The sequence below is a fragment of the Amphiprion ocellaris genome, chromosome 15 (genome assembly GCF_022539595.1).
Source record: "Amphiprion ocellaris isolate individual 3 ecotype Okinawa chromosome 15, ASM2253959v1, whole genome shotgun sequence".
NCBI classification, from domain to species: Eukaryota; Metazoa; Chordata; class Actinopteri; family Pomacentridae; genus Amphiprion; species Amphiprion ocellaris.
The window spans coordinates 19,313,951-19,337,862 of record NC_072780.1 but is presented as its reverse complement, the minus strand read 5'-3'; the positions used below and the strand labels follow the sequence as shown (position 1 = coordinate 19,337,862).

The window sequence follows — 23,912 nt, the reverse complement described above, 5'->3', positions numbered from 1 at the left end:
TTGCCTTCTCCTAACATTTATTTACAGTAATATTGCATCACACATAATGTGGCTAATCTAAGACAGCAAGAAATCATTAATAATTCAGTATGATGGCACAGAGGCAAGGAAAAAGTCCATACAACAGTGGAAATCATTTCATTTTTACGTGTGCTTGACTGGTTACATCCCGTCTCTGGTCCTGTAAACAAAGTGATAAAGATCAAGTGTCACCGCCTGGTTGCACTGAAAAGTCAAACGTAATGTGCACTGATGGCATGCAGGCTAGTGGAGTTGTCAGTAGCTACCTTTCGCTGAGGTTAGTTGAACTAGACTGTAACAGCTAGCTGAAATGGCTTTCCCTTGCAGCTACCGTTTAGCAAACCATCAGCTAACATGCTAACCATCTTTGTCTCTGAACAACAAGTAAACCTGGTCAGTCTGAGGCAGTGCATTTATCTGATCCACACCTGACTTACAAATTCCACCCCACACTGTTTACGGAGCAGTTTAAACTCTGACTGATCAGGTTCATATAAAGCCTGACGGTGCAACATGGCTAATGAGATACTCTGAACTCTCTGGCTGCGTGCCCTCAGTATTGGTCAGTGGTGCAAACTGCTGGGTCAGAGTTCAACTTAAGCAGAAAGCTCTGGGTAATTTACTTCATGAGCCTCCATGAGTGAGCGCACTGACTGATGATTCCTCTAAAATGAGCTGATTTGGTTGTAAATGTCGGTGACACTGAGATATGATGATACACCCAGAAAGGACGGAGAAGTCACTTCCGCCTACTTGTGCAGATTTGCCGGAGAGTTTGTGTGGTTTTAATCGCTCCCAAACAGCCAGTGTATAAGCTCTACAAATGCAGGAACCTTTAACAAAACAATATTTACATGTAAATCAAATCATAAGGCTGTCGTATTCACATACATCAACAACAAAAAGCTCTATCCTTCATTCAGACGTAGAACGCTGAGGTTCACTAGGCCCCGGCCTGTAGCGGAGGGTCCAGGGCTCTGATGTGGACGCTGGGCAGAGTGAACCAGGCTAGAGGAAGCTCCCGTCCAGCGCTGTCGTCTTGGAACTTAATATTAAGGTAGAAATCTCCAGTGTAGAGGAAGAGCAGCGCACCCTCACACACAGAACTTTCTTTGGGTTTCACCTGGAGACACAAAACAGACAGAGTCAGCCGGTGTGATTCCAGCTGGGGAGCCAGTTTTCTTTGCTTTGATGAGAAGTCGCAGACAAGCTTCCCTTCAATTCCCAAAATGAAATTGTTTTGCACATTCAAATGAGGATTGCATCCATTCTTTCATCTGCTTATTAGGCTCCAAACTCTTTGTTCTGGCACCAACCAAGTGCTTTTTTTCTTTCAATCGCCTGCAGCTTTGTCAACATTCAGGAGTGAGAATTTGTTACGTAAAGACTAACTTCTAGGATCCCTGCTCTGCTGAAGTTGTTTTTAATTTGAATATTTCAGTTAGTGAGATTCCTGTTTTTGTGGGTTTAGCCCATTTTGCTCAGAACTGTAGAGGTTTTTAGTGTAGATCTGTTTAATGTTTTTCTTGCCTTCTAGACAGCGACTGCTTTCTCTTTATTTCAAGTAACAGCAATATTGACTCACATAATGCATCAAAACAAGCATCATGTCTGCCTCCATTGCAGCCAAAGGTGCAGTTTGTTAATGTGTATGTTATAGTGAACACTGCAGCACCACACATCCTACAAATGTCTGTAGGTTAAAAAAACACAATGAATGACAGTGAATGTAATCCAATTACTGCCTCGAGAGGCGGGAAAAAATAAATGAAAATGTTTAAACGATGGTCTGTTCTAGGGCTGCACAGTGGCTTGGTGGTTAGCACTTAAGCCTTGCAGCTAGAAGATCCCCGGTATTTTTCTGCATGGAGTTTGATTGTGTGGCTTTTCTCCAGGTATTCCGGCTTCCTCCCACAGTCCAAAAACATGCTCAGGTTAACTGGTGATTCTAAATTATCCATAGATGAATGAATGATTTGTCTCTATATGTAGCCCTGTGATAGACTGGTGGCCTGTCCAGGTGTCCCCTGCCTTCACCCTAACTGGGATAGACTCCAGCCCCCCACGACCTTAATGAGGATTAAGTGGTGTATAGATAATGGGTGGATGGATGTTCTGTTTTAATAGATGCTATCTTGTTTCTTATAGACACTTAGGCTTGTTTAACCTCTTTTTAAAACAATGGTAAATATAGCACCAGTATCATAACTTTACTTTAACTACACCTGTTTAACAATCATAAGCATGTATATTTACATGTAATAAAGGATACTTTACAATTTAGTAGTAAGCAGATATACACTAAATGTGATCTAACTCTCTGAACCCTAAAACCCATTAGCATGTATTAAAGACATGTTTCCTTCAAAGAAAAAGAAAAAGGCCAAAATGGCATCATTTCTCAAAGTCATAAACTGTAAAAGCAAGACAAATAGTCAGATTTTTTGCTTATCAATCATCTTTGAACTGATAGTAGTGAATGTATAGTATGTAGATTCCCCATTTGTTTCCAGTGTCACCTGTAGGCACTGCTGGACAGAACGACTTAAAGTAAATCACCACCAACTCTACCAGAGTAGCAGTGGGACCTGCTTGTGAGGATAAATGTATTTTGTAGCACCTTATTATCTTCTTTTAGCATCTAGTTAAAGAAATATAAGGTTAGTGTGTTAAAACTTGCAGGTACACTCGGTGTGACCTTTGCTACTATGAGCTATTAGCATAAGCACAAGTTTGTTAAGCCTGAACTTGTAACCTGAAACAACATGAAGCCTTCTAGTTCCATGATGTAGCATAACTAAATTAAATTATATCTTAGCTGTTTGCTGGAAATGACATCACTGTTGTGCTGCAGCCCCGACTGACCGTGTCGATGTAGAAGGTGTTGGAGCCGATGAAGGTGACTGCATCCTCCAGATCGTAGTTCTGCACTCCGTTCTGGTAGTCCTGATACGGCACCACAGTCAGAGCCAGAGGGCCCACCGAGTTCTTGCTCAGATTGGTGAGTTTCACCTCCAGAGTCACAGCGTCGCCCACTTTACAATCAGCAATGACGTCACAGTCACATGGCTTCCCATTCACCAACACATCTGGAAGCGAACAAAAGCAGGAGAGGATTAGCGCTGGCGGGAGTGAAAGGGACACTTCTTTTGTCAAACAGTTTGTGCAAAAATGGAGCTGTGAAGAATTTGGCAGGCAAGAATAAAGACCTTTCAAACCAATATTCAAATCCTGGTACACGGTCATTCACAGCATTCCCATCCAATCTCCACTTCATTTGTATTCATCAAAACCCGAGCCGACCATTAATGGCCTATCATACTGTGTCTCGTGGAGGATCAATAAGCTTTGTTTGCTCTAAAATACATTTTATTGATGTCAGTGGAGAGCGCCGGAGCTGTGGGTATTAAAACTGAATTCCCTCCTGTTAATCTCATGCATGACTAATTTCTGTCTTGAAGGGACGAATTAGATTGTTGGAACAATCCCAACGTGCTGCACGCATACACACTCAGAAGTACGTATCTTCCTTCTCACATGGCTGTACCTCCCCTCCTCTGCTGTCACAACCAGCTGAGAAACACTGAGCGAGTTCAATTCAATTCCTCTAATGTTTGGCTACTGGCTCCTGATGTGGCCCCTATTTGGCTAAGGTGCAGAGGGAGACACAATGATTTGTTTTGAACAACGACCTCAGTGAACTGAGCGCCTCTACACTCCTGGCGGGCCGAGGATGAAGACTGACTCCGAACACGGGGGATTCGGGGGGGCGCCCAAAAAGATCACCCGAGTAACGACTCCTTCCGAGAATAACAACGGCGCACACACGGCCACGCGCTCGCAAACTGGTTGTCATACGCTTTCTAGTGTCACGCCCGTGGCTGTGATAAACACTGACTCAGAGCGGCTGAGCCTGTGTGACAGCCTGGCAAAAGAGACGAGCTGCGTTCAGTGCCGCTGGTGTGCCGATCTGTTGCGTACAGCGAGGGGTGGAGGTCAAGGGGGGGTGGGGGTATGAAAACAGAGAGGGTGCAGCTGGGGGGGAGGAGGGAGGGGAGAGATGGGTGGGTGTGGGCGGCTGAGGCCGTGCTGTCACAGTCGGCTAGAGAGCCCCGGGGAGGCTGGAGCTACAGGAGGGTGACATTCAGCTTCACGTCTGTATTAAAAACACTCTTCACTCAACACAGGCAAGCAGAAGCACGCACACTGGGACTCAGAAGAGTTCTTTAAAAAAAAAAAAAAAAAAAAAAAAAAATGACACTGCCTGTTAATAAAATGCTTTTAATTGGTTGAATTGTGATGCTGTTACATTCTGTGCAGGTTTTATACCATTTTGCTCCTTTACTGAGATGTTTGAAAATATTTTTAAAGTACCAAATAAGTCTGGAGTTCCCCCTTAAATGCCATTTTTCTCTTGTCCCATCCCGATGATGACCAAACTGAATTTCAAATAAAACAGTTCAAATTACATTTAAATCTCTGTTTTTGGGGATTTGTTTTTTCATTGATGTCTCTTGTAATTGTGGAAATATTTTTTAAATCAACATAATATTTTAAATAATAACTACTGTGCATGGAACATGTGTTCCACAACAACCCTGTTAGCTTAACCTTTTTAGCTGGTAGAAGAAGAAGAAAACAGTGAATCACATGAAACACTGGAATTAACACCATCAAACAGATTTCCTAAAGAATGGACAGAGCAAAGCTATGTCCTCTCTTCTGTTTTTCATATTTTCATGACATTGTCAGCCTTGATTGAATGTCTCACTCTACCTCATGCAACTCTGTTATGCACATTATCAAGATAAGACAAATTCTTTATACTTTTTTTCTTGACTGTTTTCCATCAGTAAGTTTGTCCTCTTGGTCAGCAGTAAGAGCTAGTTAAATATCCAGCTTCTACTCCTGAGAAAAGCTAACATTAGCATGGATTAGCAACCCTGTTACTGTGATTAGAGTAGGGTTAGCAAACAACAAATAAAACATGGAATAAAATCTGTACCATTAATGTGTAAACTGAGCTATTCAAGCCTTTGATTGTTTATGACCTATTATTAATGAATATGTAGCAGAAAACTGTAAAAGAGAAGGTCTATTTTTAAAAAATGCTGAAGCCCAAATATCCTCCAATTTTGGAATGACCCAAAACTCAAATTTTTGGCCACATTCCTGCACTGCAGTGATTGAGTGGAGATTAGAGGCTTCTCTTTGCACAGCCACCTAGCAGCATGTACTGATGTATATGAGATGTTAAGGAACATCGGTAAATTGTAGTGTCTCCTGATGTTTGTGATGAGTTGAGTGAACATTTGTGAATTGTAGAATGTATAGTCTGCATGTGAGGCATTTAGGGAACCTTTGTACCGTGCATCTTCAGAACTCCCCTTTAAACTGCACAAGGCTGTGTATACACATCAGTCAAGCCATGCCACCACCAGCATAAATACGTTTTCAACTTGCAGGAAACACTGTGCTCAACATTATGCCTTGCATTTATTGCAAGGAATGCAGCTACAGAATGGCTGGGATCAGAGCTGTCGGGCCATTCACATTCTGAACTGGAAAGAAAGCACACTGTCACCAAGAAACTTCTCCTGTGCTGTGACGAGTGCCTGACTGGCAGAGCAGCCCCCCTCCATGAAGTGTTTCAGCACCAGGCAGCAGCAAAGTGAAGCAGTGACGATTCAGAAATGATAATAACATTTAAGACTACCTTTAATATAACTAAATGGGAGCTACCTTACACTAACATAAAGTCACAGATCATCCTGATAGAAAAACAAGCAATAGTCTATTCAATGGATCAAACATTTTTCAGGTCTTACAAGATATAGTTTGATGCATTTTTGCACAAATAAACAACTACAAATTAAAACAAAATTTCAATCTATGTTGAAGCCACTCAGCATTTTAATTTTTGCAGTGGTTACTCAGAGAAAATGCTTGTTATAAGACCCTTATAAAGAGACTTTTAAACACAGTAAACAACCCAAAAATAAGAAACATGCAAAGTGCTCAAACACGAGGCTGACAGCTAGTTCAGACGCCTCTGCGTGACGTAAATGGGGCTGATTTTTTTATTTTATTTTTTTTTGTCAGGCTTCCATGGAAAGAAGTGGCCTTAGGCTGGGTTTCAACAGATTTCTTCCTGAAGAAGGTGGCCAAAGTGTATAGACTGCATTAACACCTGAGTGTGATCCAATCAGCAGGCAGACCAGCTACAGACATGATCTGGCTGCTGATGCAGGTGAATTCTCACTGTGATGTGTTCTGCATGCATTCACAACCAGCGCTGACGTGCCTTTAGAAAAACAGATACACACTGCAAACAATTTGCAAATGAGACCATTTTTGTTTTTGTTCATTTGCTCATCACATGCATGAGAAATATTGTCCTTGGACAGCATTGATATGAGTCATGGCCACTAACCACTGTGCCTTTTCCAATACATGAGATCATTCTGCAGAAGCTGCAGCTCTGTAATACACTCATCTTTGAAGGCAGGCCCCTTCTTGCTTTTTACATTTTGTGAAAGGCAAAAAAAGTAGGTCTAGCCTGCGAATACATGTTGAACCAAGGTTCCCTAAAATACATATCTAGATGTACCACCATTTTTCTTGTAGTGCAAATATCTTCACAACTATCTCATGCTGCTATCAAGCGCATACGGAGAATTACGGATTTATGCTTTTACAGGGAGATCTCTGGTGACGATGCATTCAGACACTCACGCACATATATAATACAATCCTATCATAGCCTGCAATGCTCAGCCTATAGTGACACCTTAGCAAGTAGTTATATTTAGTTTGTTCAAAGTCTTGTTGCTAGGAGATGTGCAAATTATAGGTAGCCTACATTGGCTCTAAAATTGGAACTAAATTATTTCACATGAAAAGCGAACAAAAGAGGATGGTTAGTCTGTAATGAGCTGATGAACACCCACACACATGCAGCTCAGTCACACACACCCACAGCTTGAACACTTGCTACAGAGTTTCTCTACTGTGTTGTCCTGGTCTATCAGCACAGAGGCAATTAAATGACTTAGATAACCAAAACGTACACAGAAAAGCAAGCAGTGGGAAGAAACAGTGGTCTCCAGTGAGAAAAATGGCTCAAAAATACACACAATTATTTATTATTATGAAAAAAATACAATTACAGTAAAACAACACATGAGATAAGATGCCACAAGCTAACATTCATATTTTACACAACATCATACACAGTACATCTTTGTATCTCCTCCAGAGAGGACTCTAAAGGTCATGACAAAGCGCTGCTTTTTAAGAACATCTGCTGTGTGTTTCCTTTTGTGCAGAGCTGAGAGCACAGATTCTCTCTCTTGTTTACCTCCACAGCCTTCTGCAAAGTAGCTGTGCGGAGGAATGCAGTGTGCCCAGGGGCTGAAAAAGCATAGGTTACATGCCTTAGGCTTACGGAAGGAAGTATTTAGGGATTTGTAGAAAATATTAAATTGTGATTTTTCTAACGAATATTGTAATTTAAACTAAGTTTGTTTTATTTATAGAGTAAAACAGAGTGGTGCTTTGTGGGTCTGCATGGACCTTCAAACTTAATGGGAAAAGATAACATTTTGTTGACGCTTCTTGTTTAGGTCCTGTAGAGCAAAGTCAGCATTAGGTAAACTAACCTTGGGTAGTTTTTCTGTTTAAACAGCTTTGCTATCATCTAATAAAATACTATGCTTGACACAATTGAGTAATATTTAAGAAGTTAAATTCATCGACCTGAGTTGGCCAGTTCTGATCATGGGTGGCTTTACACCGCAGGAACTTCAGTCAGGTGCGACGCTACACAAACTTTTACAAAATCGGCCCCCCCTTCAGCCATTTTGTTTCCATCTTTTTGTGTATGATCTGGAAGCTGTCACCATAATGTCAACTCCAACAATGACAAAGAGGAAGTGCTTTATGGAACTATGGGTGTAAGAGCACGTATGACATAGAACAATAGAGAGTTTGCCATGTTAGCTTGCGGTGAAAATAACGCTGTTAGTGGTGATACTAGAGAAGACTGCTACTCACTGAGGACATGAAGATGGCAGAAAAAAAGCCACCTGTAGTCCTGTTGAGTTTACAGTAGTGTTTCAGGGTCAGTCAGAAGTTCCTGCTCTGGAGTAGTAAGCCCTGTAAGAGCTTCTATGGGGGCAGTTCTGGCAGTCAGAACATATACAAGGGTTTGGGAAACTGGAAACTGTGTTGGTGCAACCACTAATGCTACTGTTTATAGCTTTGCACTGTAGCTGCTTCAGTTCACCTCAGCTTTTAGCCCCAAACCTAGAGGTTTCAATTAAGGTGCTTTAAGGTGAAAAACTCTACAGAATTATGGTATGACATGCTTAAAAGTTAAAGTGAGAATTTCCAACAACTCTATTCACCATCTGTCTGCCATTTAGACTCCACGACCTGAACCTGTTAGCTACCTGATGTTAGGTGCTAATTTAAGAGTGTTGGAGCAAAATAAGACCCACCACTCCCTTTCTCCTTTGTGCACAGTGCAAAGACACACCCATGAAACACTGTTACCATTCTCATTACATCTGGTGAAATGAATGGCCACTTTTTGTTTTGCATTGCTATTGTTGCAGCAATATAAAAGATAGCAATCTAAAAACCACTGCTCAGCCCCAGCAATACTTAAAATCCAAACAGCATGTGTTTAAAAGAAATGCTGCTTTCAGAGGATTTAGAAAAGAAATGAAATTTTCTTCCCAGCCTAATGAGGATAGTGGCTGGAGGGAGGAGAAGGGCTGGAGAGTACAACAGAAAATGAAGGGGCAAATGAGCTGCAGAGTAGTTCGGCTACCCAGAAGAATAGCATCAATAAAACAGGCCACAAAACACAGAATAGGTAAATGTCAGCATGGAGGTGGAGGAGAAATATTACTGCAACAAAATACACCTGTGTTTTCTGCTCCAACAAGTGCTACAAGAGCAACAGGTACATCCCAGGGTGCATGTGTGGGGAAGGGAGTGTGTGTAACAACGCTGTTTGCCTGGAACTGACTTGGGACTTCACTCGGCTCATTTTTAATGCATCGATTTGTTAGGTTGTGACAGGCTCATTAATAAGTTCCAACGAATGAGAGGAATTGATCTGTTTATTAATTTCTAGCCTGTTCTAACGAGCAGGTAGACTGCTTGCAACATGTTATGTAAGATGTGCAGCAGGTCTTTCATGTTAACACACACTGGCAGACGCACACTTCTGCCCAGATGCTGCTGCTGCTGGAGTCTGCAGAGGCGAAGCGCTGCAGCAGGCGTCGCCACAGCAACCAGGAGGGAAACAGAGTAAGAGAGAGAGAGAGAGAGAGAGAGATGACACCTCCCTCCCATGTGAGTATGAAAGCCACAGATCAAACTACGACTCAGAGATTAAACAAGCCTCTCCGCCCCTCGCCGTATCGCTGTCACCCTTGAAGTTGGTGCGCAGGTGAAGATAAAGATGACGAGCGACACTGGGTGATTTGCCTGTGTTTACAAGATTATGCTGTGTGTCACAGCGCGTGTCGATTCAGCTCATTAAGATTCAGTCACAAATATTGTGCAGCGAGAGAAGGAAGCGGACAATTCGGGACTGCACAAATATAGATGCCATGCTCATCACACGTCATGTAAAATTGCACATCTGAAGGAAATGCTCATTAAACCAAAGGGCTGGTGTCCCTTCTGCAAAACTGATCACATCAGCAATATGCTTTCGGTGAGTAAGTGTCTCTGTGGTGATGGAAAAGCAATGGCACAAAGAAGTTGAAATGAAAAAAAAATCTGCATTTGAATAATAATTTCAGTGCACACTAGTAGTGACGGTGACAAAGATAATGTTACTAAAGTGAGGCTAAACCTAAGCTGCAAACACACATAGCTGAGAACTGACTAAACAGCAACCATCTGGGCTGGAAAAGCAAGGCCAGTGTGAAAGTGAAAAAACTAATGCTCTTCAAATATCCACTTGAGGCCGTTTCCAAAAGTGTGTTCATCCATATAGACTCCCATGACAAAACACCCAACTTTACAGCTGAAATAAACATGTTTACAACCTGGTACTGAACCCAGTTTTGACCTCCACAGCCAATGGTCTTGTTCATGACAACAGTACAGATGGTGGCTTATTATTTTCTTTTTTTTTTTTTTTTTTTTTTTTTTAAAATAAAAGTCACAACCTTAAATTGTATAAAGACTTAAAGTTATGCGTAAATTAAGGTTGTGGCCACTTTGAGTGACAGGTGGATGTTGTCATAGGACAGTCCATTGCCCATGTCCCGCCTCATGCTTCACCACTTTAAACATTTATGGATAAAATTGGGAGTTTGGCGGAGTCAGGTACTTCCAAGATAACGGGACAGAGCCACCACACTGAGCATGAAGCTAATGGTTGATATCACGGAGCATTGTCCATCTTTAAAGGGAAATGAGTCATTTACTGTAGTGTTTACAGTCCTGCCACATATACCAGATTAATCAGTTTATTCCTTTGGCAGACTGTTCCAAATAGCTGCTGTAGCAGAAAACATGGTGGCTTTTTCTCTGTACATTAGACACAGATGGCAAGTGTATGTTACGTGACATCAGATAATGATTACAAGATGGATTGTGAAAAAAGAAATTGTGGCAGAGATATAATATTTTACCAGACTGAGTTCACTGATTAAAATATAGCAGTGACTCATGTGGACAGAGACGACCAGTCATCAGGTGGCATTTATTTGGTTACAAATCCAAAAGCGCTGTGCCAATGCATTCTCATACAAGAAACTGCCATAACTGAGAATGGGTTAAAAGTGCTTTCTATCTTAAAATAAAAACACACTTTATGAAACACAACTATTCGCACTGAGAGAATAAAAATCCATAATTCATATAGGAGTCTGGGTCAGGCTTACTACAATGACAGCGACTTTTCCTCCAGGATGAACATTAACAAAGAGTTGTGCTCCGGCCCACATGACCAGGTCATCAAGGTTTAACAGCTCGTTCTAGCCAGTGGCCGCTAGCAAGGCAGGGTCAGTGATGAATGGTCCGATGGAGGCGGAGGATGTGCTTTAAAAGGTTGAGGTGTGCTGCAGTAAGTCTAAAAATAACCTACCAGTCTCTGATATCCCCCTAAGCCATCTGCCCCTCTTAGAATTATTCTCATAACAACCACTCATGATATCTGTTGTCTCTTCTTTCAACGGACAATTAAAGATTCCATCTGCTTGACGAAAAGGAGCCAGGAACATGTTTGGACATTGTCTGACTCGCTTCCACTTCTATCAGCTTGGACCAGGAGGGCAGTACATCTTGAACTCTGCAAATTTCAAGGTGCCCTGCTGCAACATATGTAGTCTAATAGATTTTAAAATGGTAATGGCAATATAAACCAACCATTTTGTTAACTTCTCCCGTGGCTGTATCTTTCTAAAAGGTCTGAGTAATCACTGTCCATCTGTCCCTCTCTTTGAAACCCAACAGTCACTGTGTGTAATTATTTAACTGTTAGCAGGGACATATTAAGAGGCTTCACGCAAAACAAGCAGACCTGCTCGGGTGCTGCGAGTTCAGTCAGCAGTGCGCAGCAGCAGCCTGTGGCAGAAAGATTGGCGGTTGTGTTGCAGCAACAGTTTATAAGCCTGGTAGAATAATATTGGCTGGTCTCCACACAGGACATCTAAGCGAGCAGAGCTGCTACCAGCCTGTTCACACTCATCGCTGCTCTGTGAGCACGGCGACCACGAGAGCAAACGCATTACTCATCCAAAACATTCAACATCGCTTTCATTCCCTGCTGGTGGCTATGTGACTTATGCTTGCTCAAATAATAGTCCTCTCTCTTTTTTTCACCTTTTGTTCGATCTCCCTGTTTTCCTCTTCAAGAACATTAGTGTACTCTGCTGGCTCTGTTTGCATGGAGGCACCCAAGGTTATCTTTGCTTAGAATCCTTATCCTTCACTTTCAGTCGCACTCAAAAGCAGGCACAATACTGCAAGGATACACAGGTTGAGATGCTTACATGCACTTATTGAAACATTTAACAACATATTGCTACATGTCAGACTACAAGTGAAGTGCTCTCTGTAGTGCTTCAAAAGAGAGTAACAATAGATCTGAAGAGACTCTGTAAGTGAGAACAGAAATATAATGAATGAATACAAATCTCGGCTGACACGATGACTAAATCTGGGGAAGATTGGCTCTCACTGTCAAATTCCTTTTACTTCAATGTTAAAGCTAATTTTAATGATCAATGTCGTGAAGGTCTGTGAATATTGAGACGTTCCTCTGAGATGCCTTACAAGCTGCTCAAAGAAACACATTTCTTCACTATGTCACACTAATAGGTGCCTAGTTTGCTTAGTTTGCTATTCCCAAGAGGAAACCTTCACCTGCAAGTTTGTTACAGAACATGGGGAAAACATGAAAAGACACACACACACACACACACAGATAAGACAAAGACAGTAACAAAAGGTATGCTGGCGGTCGTGTTAGTAAAAAAGTGCTTGTGAGATCATTACTGTGTCTGAAACCACCTCATCCTCACCTTTCTGACGCTGGTTGTAGGAGGGCTGCATTTGATAGTTTGTGTAACCAACCTGTCATCATTGTCAGGATGTTTTGTCAAAGCTGCTGGCATCTTTTAGAGTCGGTGCCGCCCACGTCAATATTTGCTGCTGATATACATACAGGAGTTTTTCCAGTTTAAAAACAGGTTGGAGGGGTGAAGAAGATGGAAGTCACTGGACTTCCACCCAGGAGACCCAGCAGATGTTCCTGTCCCTTGCTGGATTGTAAATTTAGGCATCTCTATTATTTAGACTTAGTGAAAGATCAGTGTGTGATTTTGGTTAAAATGCACCTTTTCACATTCTTTGCATGTTACAAGGCAACCTTTTTGTTATCTGAAAATTAGCAACAGTGATGACACTAGCAGAGAACATTCGACTGTAGACTCTGCTGACTATGCTGTCTAATGTTCACCAATTTTTGCAGGTCTCTTGAACAACCCTGTGTGCAGAAAAATGACCCTAAAGAGTACCTAGTGCCTTCAAATGTGATGCCAAGGGGTCCTGGCAAAGGGACCATGTGTGATAGGTAAGACTGGTTTCATGTAACTCAACAAGCTCTCATTGAATTTTTCAACAAAATGGTTTGGTCAAGTACCAACAAGTGCACATTTAAAATACCCGTGAGGAAAACTTCACAGAAGCGTGTTGTTTTCTGGACTACACATTTCATTCACAATATATCATCGTAAGAACTATAAACTAGTTCATTTCAAGCATACTTTGGGCTAAAGGGTCCAACTGTGTGCCAAGTATGTACCAGCATGCAGTGTCAACACAGGGCAGAAGCCATCCAAAGCTTCACACTGTTGCACAGCCTAACTCTATCATCATCTTGTCACAGCAGAAATCAAGTTGTAGAGCAGTGCATGCTTCTTCAGGTCAGCCTTGGGCAGGGCTGTTACTGATACGTTCGTTATTGTAGCTTCAATGGGCCTGAGTGCTCGCTTATGTTTGTAGTCAGAGCTTAAGTATTTAACAAATGAAAGTAAATAAAATCTGAATGAAGCACTAAGTCTATTGATCGAATCAACACCCTTTAAACCCTTCAGTCATTCTATGTTACTTTATGTGTCATCAGCTTTAAAAAGTTATAAAAGTACAACAAAAATGATTTGCTTTAAAGTGAAATTCCATAAAGTCACAAATAAAATTAATTTCTCACATACATTGCTCTATGGTCATACTATGTAAGCAATATTTGAATCATGCATCCTGCACATGCTAATGTTTATTCAAGTAGTCAGTGCACCTTTTAATCATGTCCACATCCACGCAGCCACATAGAGTTTCTCAGTGCACCTTGTTGTTTTGATGAATACCTGCAACTTTCTGCCTCTGAACTGGAAATATTGTCTTGACTCCACCCAATGGCAAAGTACAACAGAAAAAGTCGGGAGAGAAAAGGACAATGATAAAGTGCAGCATGCAGCAGGCCCATGGTTAACACTGTACCAACCCTAGCAACCTGGGTTTTACCTGGCGTCTTCTTTTGTGTCGACTAAATTGTGAGTGTGGATCATCAGGAAAAAATAACACTATAGCGCTAGTGTCTTTGTTCTACAGCAATGTCCCAAAATAAAACAAATCAATAGTGTGGGAGAGCTCTATGCGATGGCTGGATGCCATTACACTTTAATGGCCCCATACTGGGATGGCAGTCTTGGCTTGGACTTTTTTGTAAAACTCAAAAAGTTCTTGACTTGCTGCCAGATCTAACTGTGGCTAAAGCAGAATGAAGAAACAACCCACAACTCCGTTGTTTGACCTGCACAGCACATCCAAACAAAGTGATAAAAGAAATTAGACCTGAACAGCCGTGGGAATCCTCAGAGGACCCCACTGAACCTTTACATAGAGTCACAGGTTACAAAAAACTGCAACAAAAGCACCTGGGTTGCAAAAGACAATACTGTTGAGTCAGTTCCCAGAGTGCAATATGTCAAAATGCTTTTCTAAACAGTCATGCTTTACACAAGTGCAATGTACAGTTAGTGGGCAGTGGTGGCGCAACGGTTAAGTCTCTGGACTACAGATCAGAAGGTCAGAGGTTCAAGCCCCGATGCGGCCACTGTTGGGCCCTTGAGCAAGGCCCTTAACCCTTCCTGCTCCAGGGGCGCTGTACTGTGGCTGACCCGTCGCTCTGACCCCGCCAGTTGGGGAGATATGTGAAAATCTGAATTTCCCCTCGTGGGATTAATAAGGGATAATAAAATAAAATAAAATAATAATAATAATAATGTAAGAAACGGCTTGTGTGTTGCAACGAAAAACCTGTTGGAAGCACATATTGGGCACTGGGTTAAACCTCAAATTATGTGTCATCTTCCACTTACAGCAATAAAAACAGGTCACAGACACTACAAGCACCATCACGCAGTGTCATAAAGGTGAAGTACTTTTGTGCAGGTAAACTTAGTGTTATTTTTCTTGTCTTGTTCCTCCACAGTGAAACTCAAAAATGAAATATATATTTTGAGAATGTGAAGAAATGCTTCTGTGTTTATTAAGAGTACTTCACAGTTTTCACATTGAATGTCTATAATGTTATTGGACTCATGATGGACATGTTATAAAACTTGATTCAAATCAATCAAGTAAAGGTTTGTTACACTAATTTCTAATGTAGCCTCGACCTGCTAGCATCAACTAGAGAAGAGAAGCGGCCTACAGAGATCTGGTAAGCTTTCTTCTTTAAAGCTCTACATGCTCAGAGTTTTCTCATTTTTAAACTACAGCCCTAACAGGCACTGACTCGAGTTACATCATACAGACTTCACATAGTTCCCTCTGGAGCAACAAAAAATCTCTCTGCAACTTTCTCTACACATCCCATACTGCACACCCAAGACCTAAAAACAGCAATCGATGTTTCAAATCAGCAGATATCCCTTTAAAGGCTAAATGATGCTTATGTTGTTATTTGAAAGACAGTTGAAATTCAGCTTTGAATAAGTTGTCTACTTTTCTGACCAGACAGGTTGGGAAAAATTTTTTAATTGCATTAGTAAGTGAAGTTTTCCTTCATGTTTAAAGATCAGTAACTAAACAGTGTACCAGCATTGAGGCAATGACTCATCACCACAGCAACCTGTAATTCTCCTAAACACCTGGTCGAATTGATGTAGCTTATTACAATTGTTGGGAAAAATTCTTTTAAATTGTTGTGGTTTGGGTTGTGTTGTGTTTTTTGCACAGATGTTGGTATAATTATTCGGCTTCTGTTCTGTATATGACTTGAATTTTTCTTTAGCCAGTCAATACCTTCAGTCAAAGGCTACAGAACAGCAGTTTATCATTCATGGACACATTCGCAGGACTTTTGCCATCATCCTGAATAAAAAATTCTTTCACACATCTGTAATAGGATAACAGGTAAAGAAACAGAAAATAGCTTCTAATTTAATACTACCGGAATATCAGCTGGATGTACTGAAAAACAAAACCGCAGTACTCCACTACATCATTCGTTTATAAAAGATAAAATCAAGGTCTAATTAATTAAAAACAAAAGTTGATTTTAAACACAGTTTTAAACACGTGAAAATGGACAGTTCTGGGACTTTTGGAGTATTTCAGACACATAGTCTGTTGTCAATGCTGTTAGACTGTGTGCATGTGCATTACTATTAATAGTTGTGTTTATCAGGATGTTTTTCTTCACTGTTTTCTTCATTCTCAGAAAGAGATGAACATATTTAATACTTGAAAAAGGGAATACAGTTTTGATCCTAAAAGCGTCAGTAAAAAGCATGTGGACTTGTCTTTTGGTTCTTGAAGACGTTTCACCTCTATTCAAAAAGGCTTCTTCAGTTCAATTTGCTTTTAACTAAAGCTCTTAAGATTACCATGACCTGGATGAGTCAGAATCAACACTTTAGATTCTTCATGTAAGGCCACCAGGGAGAAATCCGATTGATCCTAAATTCATTCAACAGCATGACATCAAGCTCAAACACACAGCCAGAGTCATGATGAACTATGTTTAGCCACAAGAACAACAAGCAGTCCAACAACACACGGTGTGCCCCCCCTCACAGTCCTGATCTCAGCATGACAGAGTCAGCTTGGGGTTACATGAACAGACAGAAGACACTGAAACAGACTAAATCCACAGATGATGCTTGGAACAATCTACCTGCCAAGTATCTTGAAAAACAGTGCACAAGTGTACCTACAGGAAGGAAACAAATTAAATAGAAAAACCAGAACCCTGACAATGAGGGGATCAGGTGCACCTGTAATGCTGTGGGCCGATTTTGATATCATGGTTTGGACCCACCTGTGCCTTTAGAAAGGAGATCATTGCCAAACAATACCAAGCTATTTGGAGTGATTGCCTTTATCCTATGATGGAACATGTCTATCCGGATGGGAGTGGTCTGTTCCACTCATCCACAGAGCATGATAGGTCACTGAAATGTTTGATGAGTATGAAAACAATGTGGATCATAAGCCAGGACCTTCAAAATCACCAGATCTCAATCTAACTGACCAGCTGAGGGAGATTTGGAATCATGGTGTTAGACAGCACTCTACACCACCATCATCCAAACACCAAATGAGCGAATATCTTTTGGAAGAATTGTGTTTTTCAGAACAGTTCTAGAGACTTGGAGAATCAGTGTCTGCAAGTGTTCACACTACACAGAACATACAAATGTTGGAACACTAACATGCTCACAATTACAATGTTAATATGCTGCTGTTTAATAAGTGTTAACAATTGTTGATCAGTGGCAAGGACAAAATACAGCTGATTGGAACATCATTAGATTTGCAGTCTTTAACCATTAAAGTATTGGATGTCATTTTCTGACAATGGGCGTGGGGGAGAAGTTAAGGGGTCAACTGTGTGATTGCGCTTCATGTGGTGGAGCATGTGAATATTTGTACCAAATTGTGTGTCAATCCATCTAACTACTACACTAAAAACTCAAAGTCATTTTGGCTCTGGAGGAAATGTCAGGAATCATCAAAGTCATCACAATTCACCCTTGAGGAACCATGATGTCGGTGCCAAATTTAATGGCAATCTGTTTAGTAGGTGCAATATTTTAGTCTGTGCCAACGTGACTGACCGACAGACCAACACTGGCATCCATAGAGTCACACTGTCAGCGTGTCTAGAAACAACTGGCAAAACCATGGCAGTTCATAGAAAAGAAGGCCTTCCTCTATGCCACTACATGTAGGAACTGAAACCAGCAGGCTGCACACATTTTTACATAAAAGTCTACTCTTGTGCAGCTTTATTTCTGCTGATTTATTGTTCTATTGTTCTAAGGAGTGCTATTATTTTTCAAATCCTTATTGCCCTACTCTGCATATCTTCTCTATGAACATCAGAACACACTAGCAGAATATGAGCTCTGGGTTTTAGCTTTATCATCTGCTTCTCCTCCCACACACTCACCTGTAACCAAACAGCAATAAAGCTGTTGTGATCTAATTTTTCAATTTTTTCAAACTTAATTTACTGCAAGTTGACCTCAATTAGGTAAAAAAAAGAAAAAAAAAAGTCTTGATTACAGATTTCAGTTTGGTAATGATGTCAAAAAACTTTGAATTAATGAAGGCTAATCAAGTGCACAGCTCATGGATGCCTGCTTGAGGCTCAACAATTACATAACGGCAATACATACAAGAAGACATCGGCCAAGTAAGAGCTCTTCTTCCTGCAGAGTTAGCTTACATTATAAATAGATGCAACAGTGGCTCTCGAGTTCTTTGACTTTACATTCCAAAACTGAATCACAAAAAGCGTACCATTACAAATGGAACATTGCAGAGGAAACTTTACAACTACAACACTTTTAGTAAAGAGATTTTATGTAATTCTCTACCCCCATATTCCCACAGAGGCTTGGAGCACAGTCAGCCTAGCAGTGGTAGTCTGAAGCTACTGATCCATGTCTGAGCCGAGCTGGACAGGAGTGTTCAACAGGCCTGCGTACTGAGTGTTTAAAATCAAATCTCTGTTAATCACATATGGTTGGGAAATAAGTAGGGCTATCTTCCCCTGGCAGACGTCGATAGCTTGAGTGTGAAGCAGGAAAAAAAGGCTGCTGCAATTAATCTGATCTGATAATCCAGAACATTGATTTAAACACAAAATGAACAGTTACTCTCCCAGCCAATGACCGCATAGCAAGACCGACTGTAATGTTACTACTCCAAGAGATCAGTTTTCCTCATAAATTGTATGCATAAAAGGGGACGTTTCCTGTCAGTTACAGAGGTCAGATAAGGTTATCTGACCTCTGTAACTGACAGCCGTAAAATCAAACAGCCTGGGTGCAGGGCTGCAAACAAAAATTTAATTACAAAGTTCTGCTTTTATTTACTCTGGTCACAGTCCATAAAGTAACTCATCCGTGTATTGTCAATAAAGTGAAGCAGAAAGTGTCTGCTGATTAAGCAATGAGTTGGGGGATTGAATTGTTGGTTCAGAGTTTCAGGAGATAGCAGTGTGCATTAACAGAAAAGAAATAAAATATCCGCCGCATTTTCAGTAATGCAGAGAAGTTTTACAAAAATAGTTTGATACTGTTGTTGGGAAATACAATGATTTGCCATCTTGCAGAGACTAAGATGAGAAGCTTGATACTGTGTATATATCCATGATGATATAAGTCTATTAAATATGGGACTACAACTAAAATTAAGGTTAAGTTATCATAAGGGCTTCTATCAGTGGAAGACAGCCATCTTGGCTCAGTCCAAAGGTAACAAAATGTTCCAACCTTTATTCTGAAGCTCACAGAACAACACATTTACCAAAGGATGTGTTACCATGATAATGTTATGACAAGCCATAAACTTTGCAATTTAATAAATGTTATCAAATGTAAAAGGTGAAAATTGCTATTTGAATATTCCAAGAGGGAAAACACCTAGTCAGCTCAGAATTAGTTGCTTTTTTCAGTTTTATGAAGATGATGAAGATTATGAACATGTTTTCACACTAAAACTGTAGAAATAAATGACAGTTTTAAGGTAAGATAGCTCACATTGTTACTGTGGGTTAAATATGCTAAATGATGAGTTTAGCATCATACATTTTGATCATGTCTAAACATGATCAAAATCATTGACTTGTTGATACATTTGTGCCTTTAGAGTTTGAGGGTGGTGACAGCGGACAGAGCTGCAGACTCACTATTATGTTTTATAATCTACATCACTATAGTGACTGCAATTAGCTGCCTGTGTTGTGTCAAAGTTTGTTTGCCTGTTGATATTTGCATCCATCCACCCATCCATCCAGTTTGGTCATGGAAAGCAGGACATTCTAGATGCTCTCTACAATGATCCCAGGCCAGATGAGTTATATAATCCCTATAGAGAGTCCTGGATCCATCCCAGGTTCTCCTCTCAGTTAGACATGCCTGGAAAACCTCCAAAGAAAGACGCCTCAGAAGCATCCTAATCGGACAGCTGAACCACTTCAGCTGACTCCTTTTGACATGGAGAAGCCTCGACTCTACTCCAAGCTCAGACACCCTAGAGAAGAAACTAATTTCTGACGCTTGCATCCGTGACCTCATTCTTTTGGTCACTACCCAGAGCTCGTGATCAAAAGTTAAGCTTGAAACAAAGACTGACTGGTAATTTGGGAGTTTTGCCTTTTGGCTCAGCTTCCTATTCACCAGAATAGACTGGTCCTGGTTCATTAACCTGGATATAAACCTGTCTCGTCTTTTCTGAGATGCTTAAAGCTTAGATAGGCAGCATTGGTCTGAGAGGACACTAGACCTTCGCACCCCTTCTCAGTTCCATTTTCAGGTTTTAGAAAGTCTATCCCATGATGGAAGACTTTAAAGAATCACCGGCCTTTTCACCCAAGTTACTGTGTTTGCTATTATCTTTATTATCTTGCATGTTTGAAGCGTCTGCATATGCCCGTGCTTGTCTAGTGGGAGGAGCTTAGGACAGAGCCAGGAAAGCTGCAAGAGGACGGCTGTATTTTCGAATTGTAGTTTCATTTGACCTTTTTCTGATTTCTGCCCACTGCAGCTTTAACTTGACCCCAACGTTATCCTAACCCTGACAGTTATCTCTGCTGCATGCAACCATAACCTAACCTGAACTCACACATCTCAACATCAAAGGAGGCACTCCATTTAAACAGGAAGGAAACGCAGTTCAAGAGGTAAGCAGACTTGACCTCTGTTTCTGAATGGAAAGTGTCTTATCTTAGTGAGCAAGAGCTGACAGTTTGCCATCATCACTGTAGTAGGTGGTAAAAATAGACTATTTTGGAAATGCAAGGATATCCCAAAATGTCACAGAATACTGGTTTAACCTGACAGTTTATGAAAGACATATATTTTCATCTAAGTCAAATAAGGCTAATGAAGACTGTTCATAACATATCCTTCATTGTGCTAATCTGGTATCTTCTCCAGCTCTACAGGGAGAAGCCTCTCTCTTGCTTTAAGGACTCTTTTCTTTCCTCTCTTTTTGTAAAAGCACTTCTGAGCATCAAATCCTATGACATGCAGTAACATGGCTTTTAGTCATATCTGTTATTACAACTCTGTACACATCACATCTGATTAAATTTGATTACATTTTTCTTCCAAGAGGGGTAATTTTTTGAATGTATCATTATAATTAATTGGGTGCTATCTTGCTCATTGATGTAGGAATAGACTGCAGATATTCCTGGGGTGTATGGAGGCTCATTTGGTGTGATAAATATTACAGCACTTCAACTGGTCTGACAAGCAGTCTGCAGGGAGCTCTACAACACATAATTGTCTGGAAGCTAATTAAAGGAATCCAATATTTACAAATGCAAAAAAATCTTTGATCCTTTCTGTTAGTCCATGACATAATCAGGTAAAGTGGATAAAATGACAACCCAAAGATACATTACACATGGAATCAGACAATAATAGGCAGTGAAGTGCTTTGGCCATGTAAGAACAATATCTACAATGCAGTGACTTCTGGAAACAAAGAGAAGCACAACAACAAGGTAAAATGCTGCACAAATGACAAATGTGTTCCCTAAGAATGGTCTCAATGGAGTACAAAGCCTCTATCACTATCAAATATTTGCTCAGTGGGATGGTATAGCACTCAAAAGTGCAGGGAAGCACTGTAAAGTATCCACCGTTTACTCCCCTGTTATGAGGTCCAAGAATGGAAAACCAAACAAGAAGACTGTACAATAACCTGCCGTGTCAAATCCACACTCAGCACAGGAACAACAACATCAACAGGCAGTGGAGGTGCTTGTTTGAGGAGGACAGACTCAGGGTTGGGGACTGGTAGGAGGCAGTGGAAACAACTGTTTTGACTCATCTCCAGAAAAATCAAAGTCATTAGTAAGCCTTCCCCGAGAGATTCACTGTAGTGAGGACTAAACATGGCTGCTGTCATATGCCGAGCTGCACACTTACTCCCATTTCCCTGCCTCATTACTCTGCTCTGCCTGTTTTCTTAATATGTTCCAACCCTAATTATGCAAATGAATCCACTTTACCTTCAACATTAAAACTCTAATATGTGGAGATACCTTCAGGCATGGTGGTGGAATTCCTGCCCAAGGCCTAACCTTACAGCCAATTGAAAAGAAGTGAGAGAAGATACTGCTGCTGTTGTGCTGACGTCCATATGGATCTTTGTTTAATGAGGTGGAACTTCCATTGACATTATTAGCTTTCATGAGACCTTCGAAATGAGACATTCCTTGTAACTAGGTAAAATTCTCATTCCACACACTAACACAGTGAAATGTAAGACAGCTGCAGGGGCTAAATTAAGTAGCAGAAATCCTAACTTTGGTAGGAAAGTTTTACCTCACAACACTTAAAAGAACACTTGAAACAAAAAAACATCAAGCTGCTAAAGATAACAGCCAAGGTTTTTAAGAAGGCAGGGAAAGCACCTCTGTTTCCCTTTCCATCTCTCTTTGTTTTTCAAGGTTGCCACCATGTGGGAGGTTGAAAGCTGTAAAAAAATTTGTTCCTGATGACGCAGATGAAGCAGTGACTAGCAGAGGATTTCCCAGGCATGGAGCAAAGGGGTGCTGCTAAAGGGAATGTCGTTTTCTTATGTAAAAGACGGGAGAACAACAACAAATCCCTGCCTGCTCACCCACACACTATCTGCTGCTGCACGATGTTCCTGTTGCTGCTTTTTCGTTTCTTGAGCGTAAAATACTCCACACAGACACACTGCAGGGAACAGTACTTTTATGTGGAAATTTTGTGATGGATGAATTAAACCCAGGGGTATTTAAAGTATCTATTTCAGCTGTGAAAAGCGCTGAAGAAAAATAAAACACAGTGCAGAAAGTATATACAACAAACTCTGTTGCCAGAAGGGCAAAAGGGCAACAGAGGAAATGGAGTCAAAGAGGTATTATACCATAGAGCTGGTAAAATAATAATTTTAACACTGTTAATAGCAATGACTTGTCCAAAACTGAATAATAGTTATAGAAAGTAGTTGATAGATGTTAAAGACACTAAAAACATTTAAATTATAATAAGACAATGGCAGACACAGTTAAGCCCAAAACTGTTCACACATATACTGAATTTGTGACAAAAGATCACAAGACATTATGCTAAAGATGATAATTAAGCATTTTAACTTCTTGTAATTTCCATCCATCCATCCATTATCTATACACCGCTTAATCCTCACTAGGGTCGCGGGGGGGGCTGTAGCCTATCCCAGCTGACTCGGGCGAAGGCAGGGGACACCCTGGACAGGTCGCCAGTCTGTCGCAGGGCTACATACAAAGACAAACAAGCACTCACACAATCACACCTACGGGCAATTTAGAGTAACCAATTAACCTCAGCATATTTTTGGACTGTGGGAGGAAGCCGGAGTACCCGGAGAAAACCCACGCATGCACAGGGAGAACATGCAAACTCCATGCAGAAAGATCCCGGGAAAGCCGAGACACGAACCAGGGACCTTCTTGCTGCAAGGCGAAAGTGCTAACCACTACGCCACTGTGCAGCCCTTCTTGTAATTTCTATTTTACTTTTTATTGTTCCTTTTTTTCACTTTTTTATTTTAAAAAAAAAAATACACATTTACACTCTTTTCAGCAATCACTGGCAAAGTCTTTATTTCCCACCACATCAAATAAACAGTTCTCCAAGTTGCTAGCAATGTTTCCTCATGTCTGTACTGGGATTTTGTTCCGCTCCTCTTTGTGTTGATCTCCAGGTCTTCGTGGCCGAGGGTTCCTCTCCACCACTCTGGTCTGCAGTTCCCCTGACAGATTCTTGATGGGATTCAGGTCTGGATTCTGGCTGGATGCTTTAAAATGTTGTGTTGGT

General features: G+C 40.9%; 1 protein-coding gene across 6 annotated transcripts in view; it reads right to left on the bottom strand.

Annotated features, from left to right (window-relative positions):
* trappc9 (trafficking protein particle complex subunit 9) overlaps positions 1-23,912 on the bottom strand; it is a 267,319-nt gene continuing 243,407 nt past the window's right edge. For 5 of the 6 annotated variants that reach the window (XM_055018005.1, XM_055018009.1, XM_055018006.1 and 2 more), the window contains 2 exons: positions 2,887-3,110; positions 1-1,144 (listed from right to left, as the gene is read on the bottom strand). In XM_055018005.1, coding sequence (XP_054873980.1) covers positions 965-1,144; positions 2,887-3,110 — 404 coding nt within the window. In that variant the 3' untranslated portion in view covers positions 1-964. The remainder of the gene's footprint in view (positions 1,145-2,886; positions 3,111-23,912) is intronic. The other variant, XR_008604175.1, reaches the window with a different exon arrangement.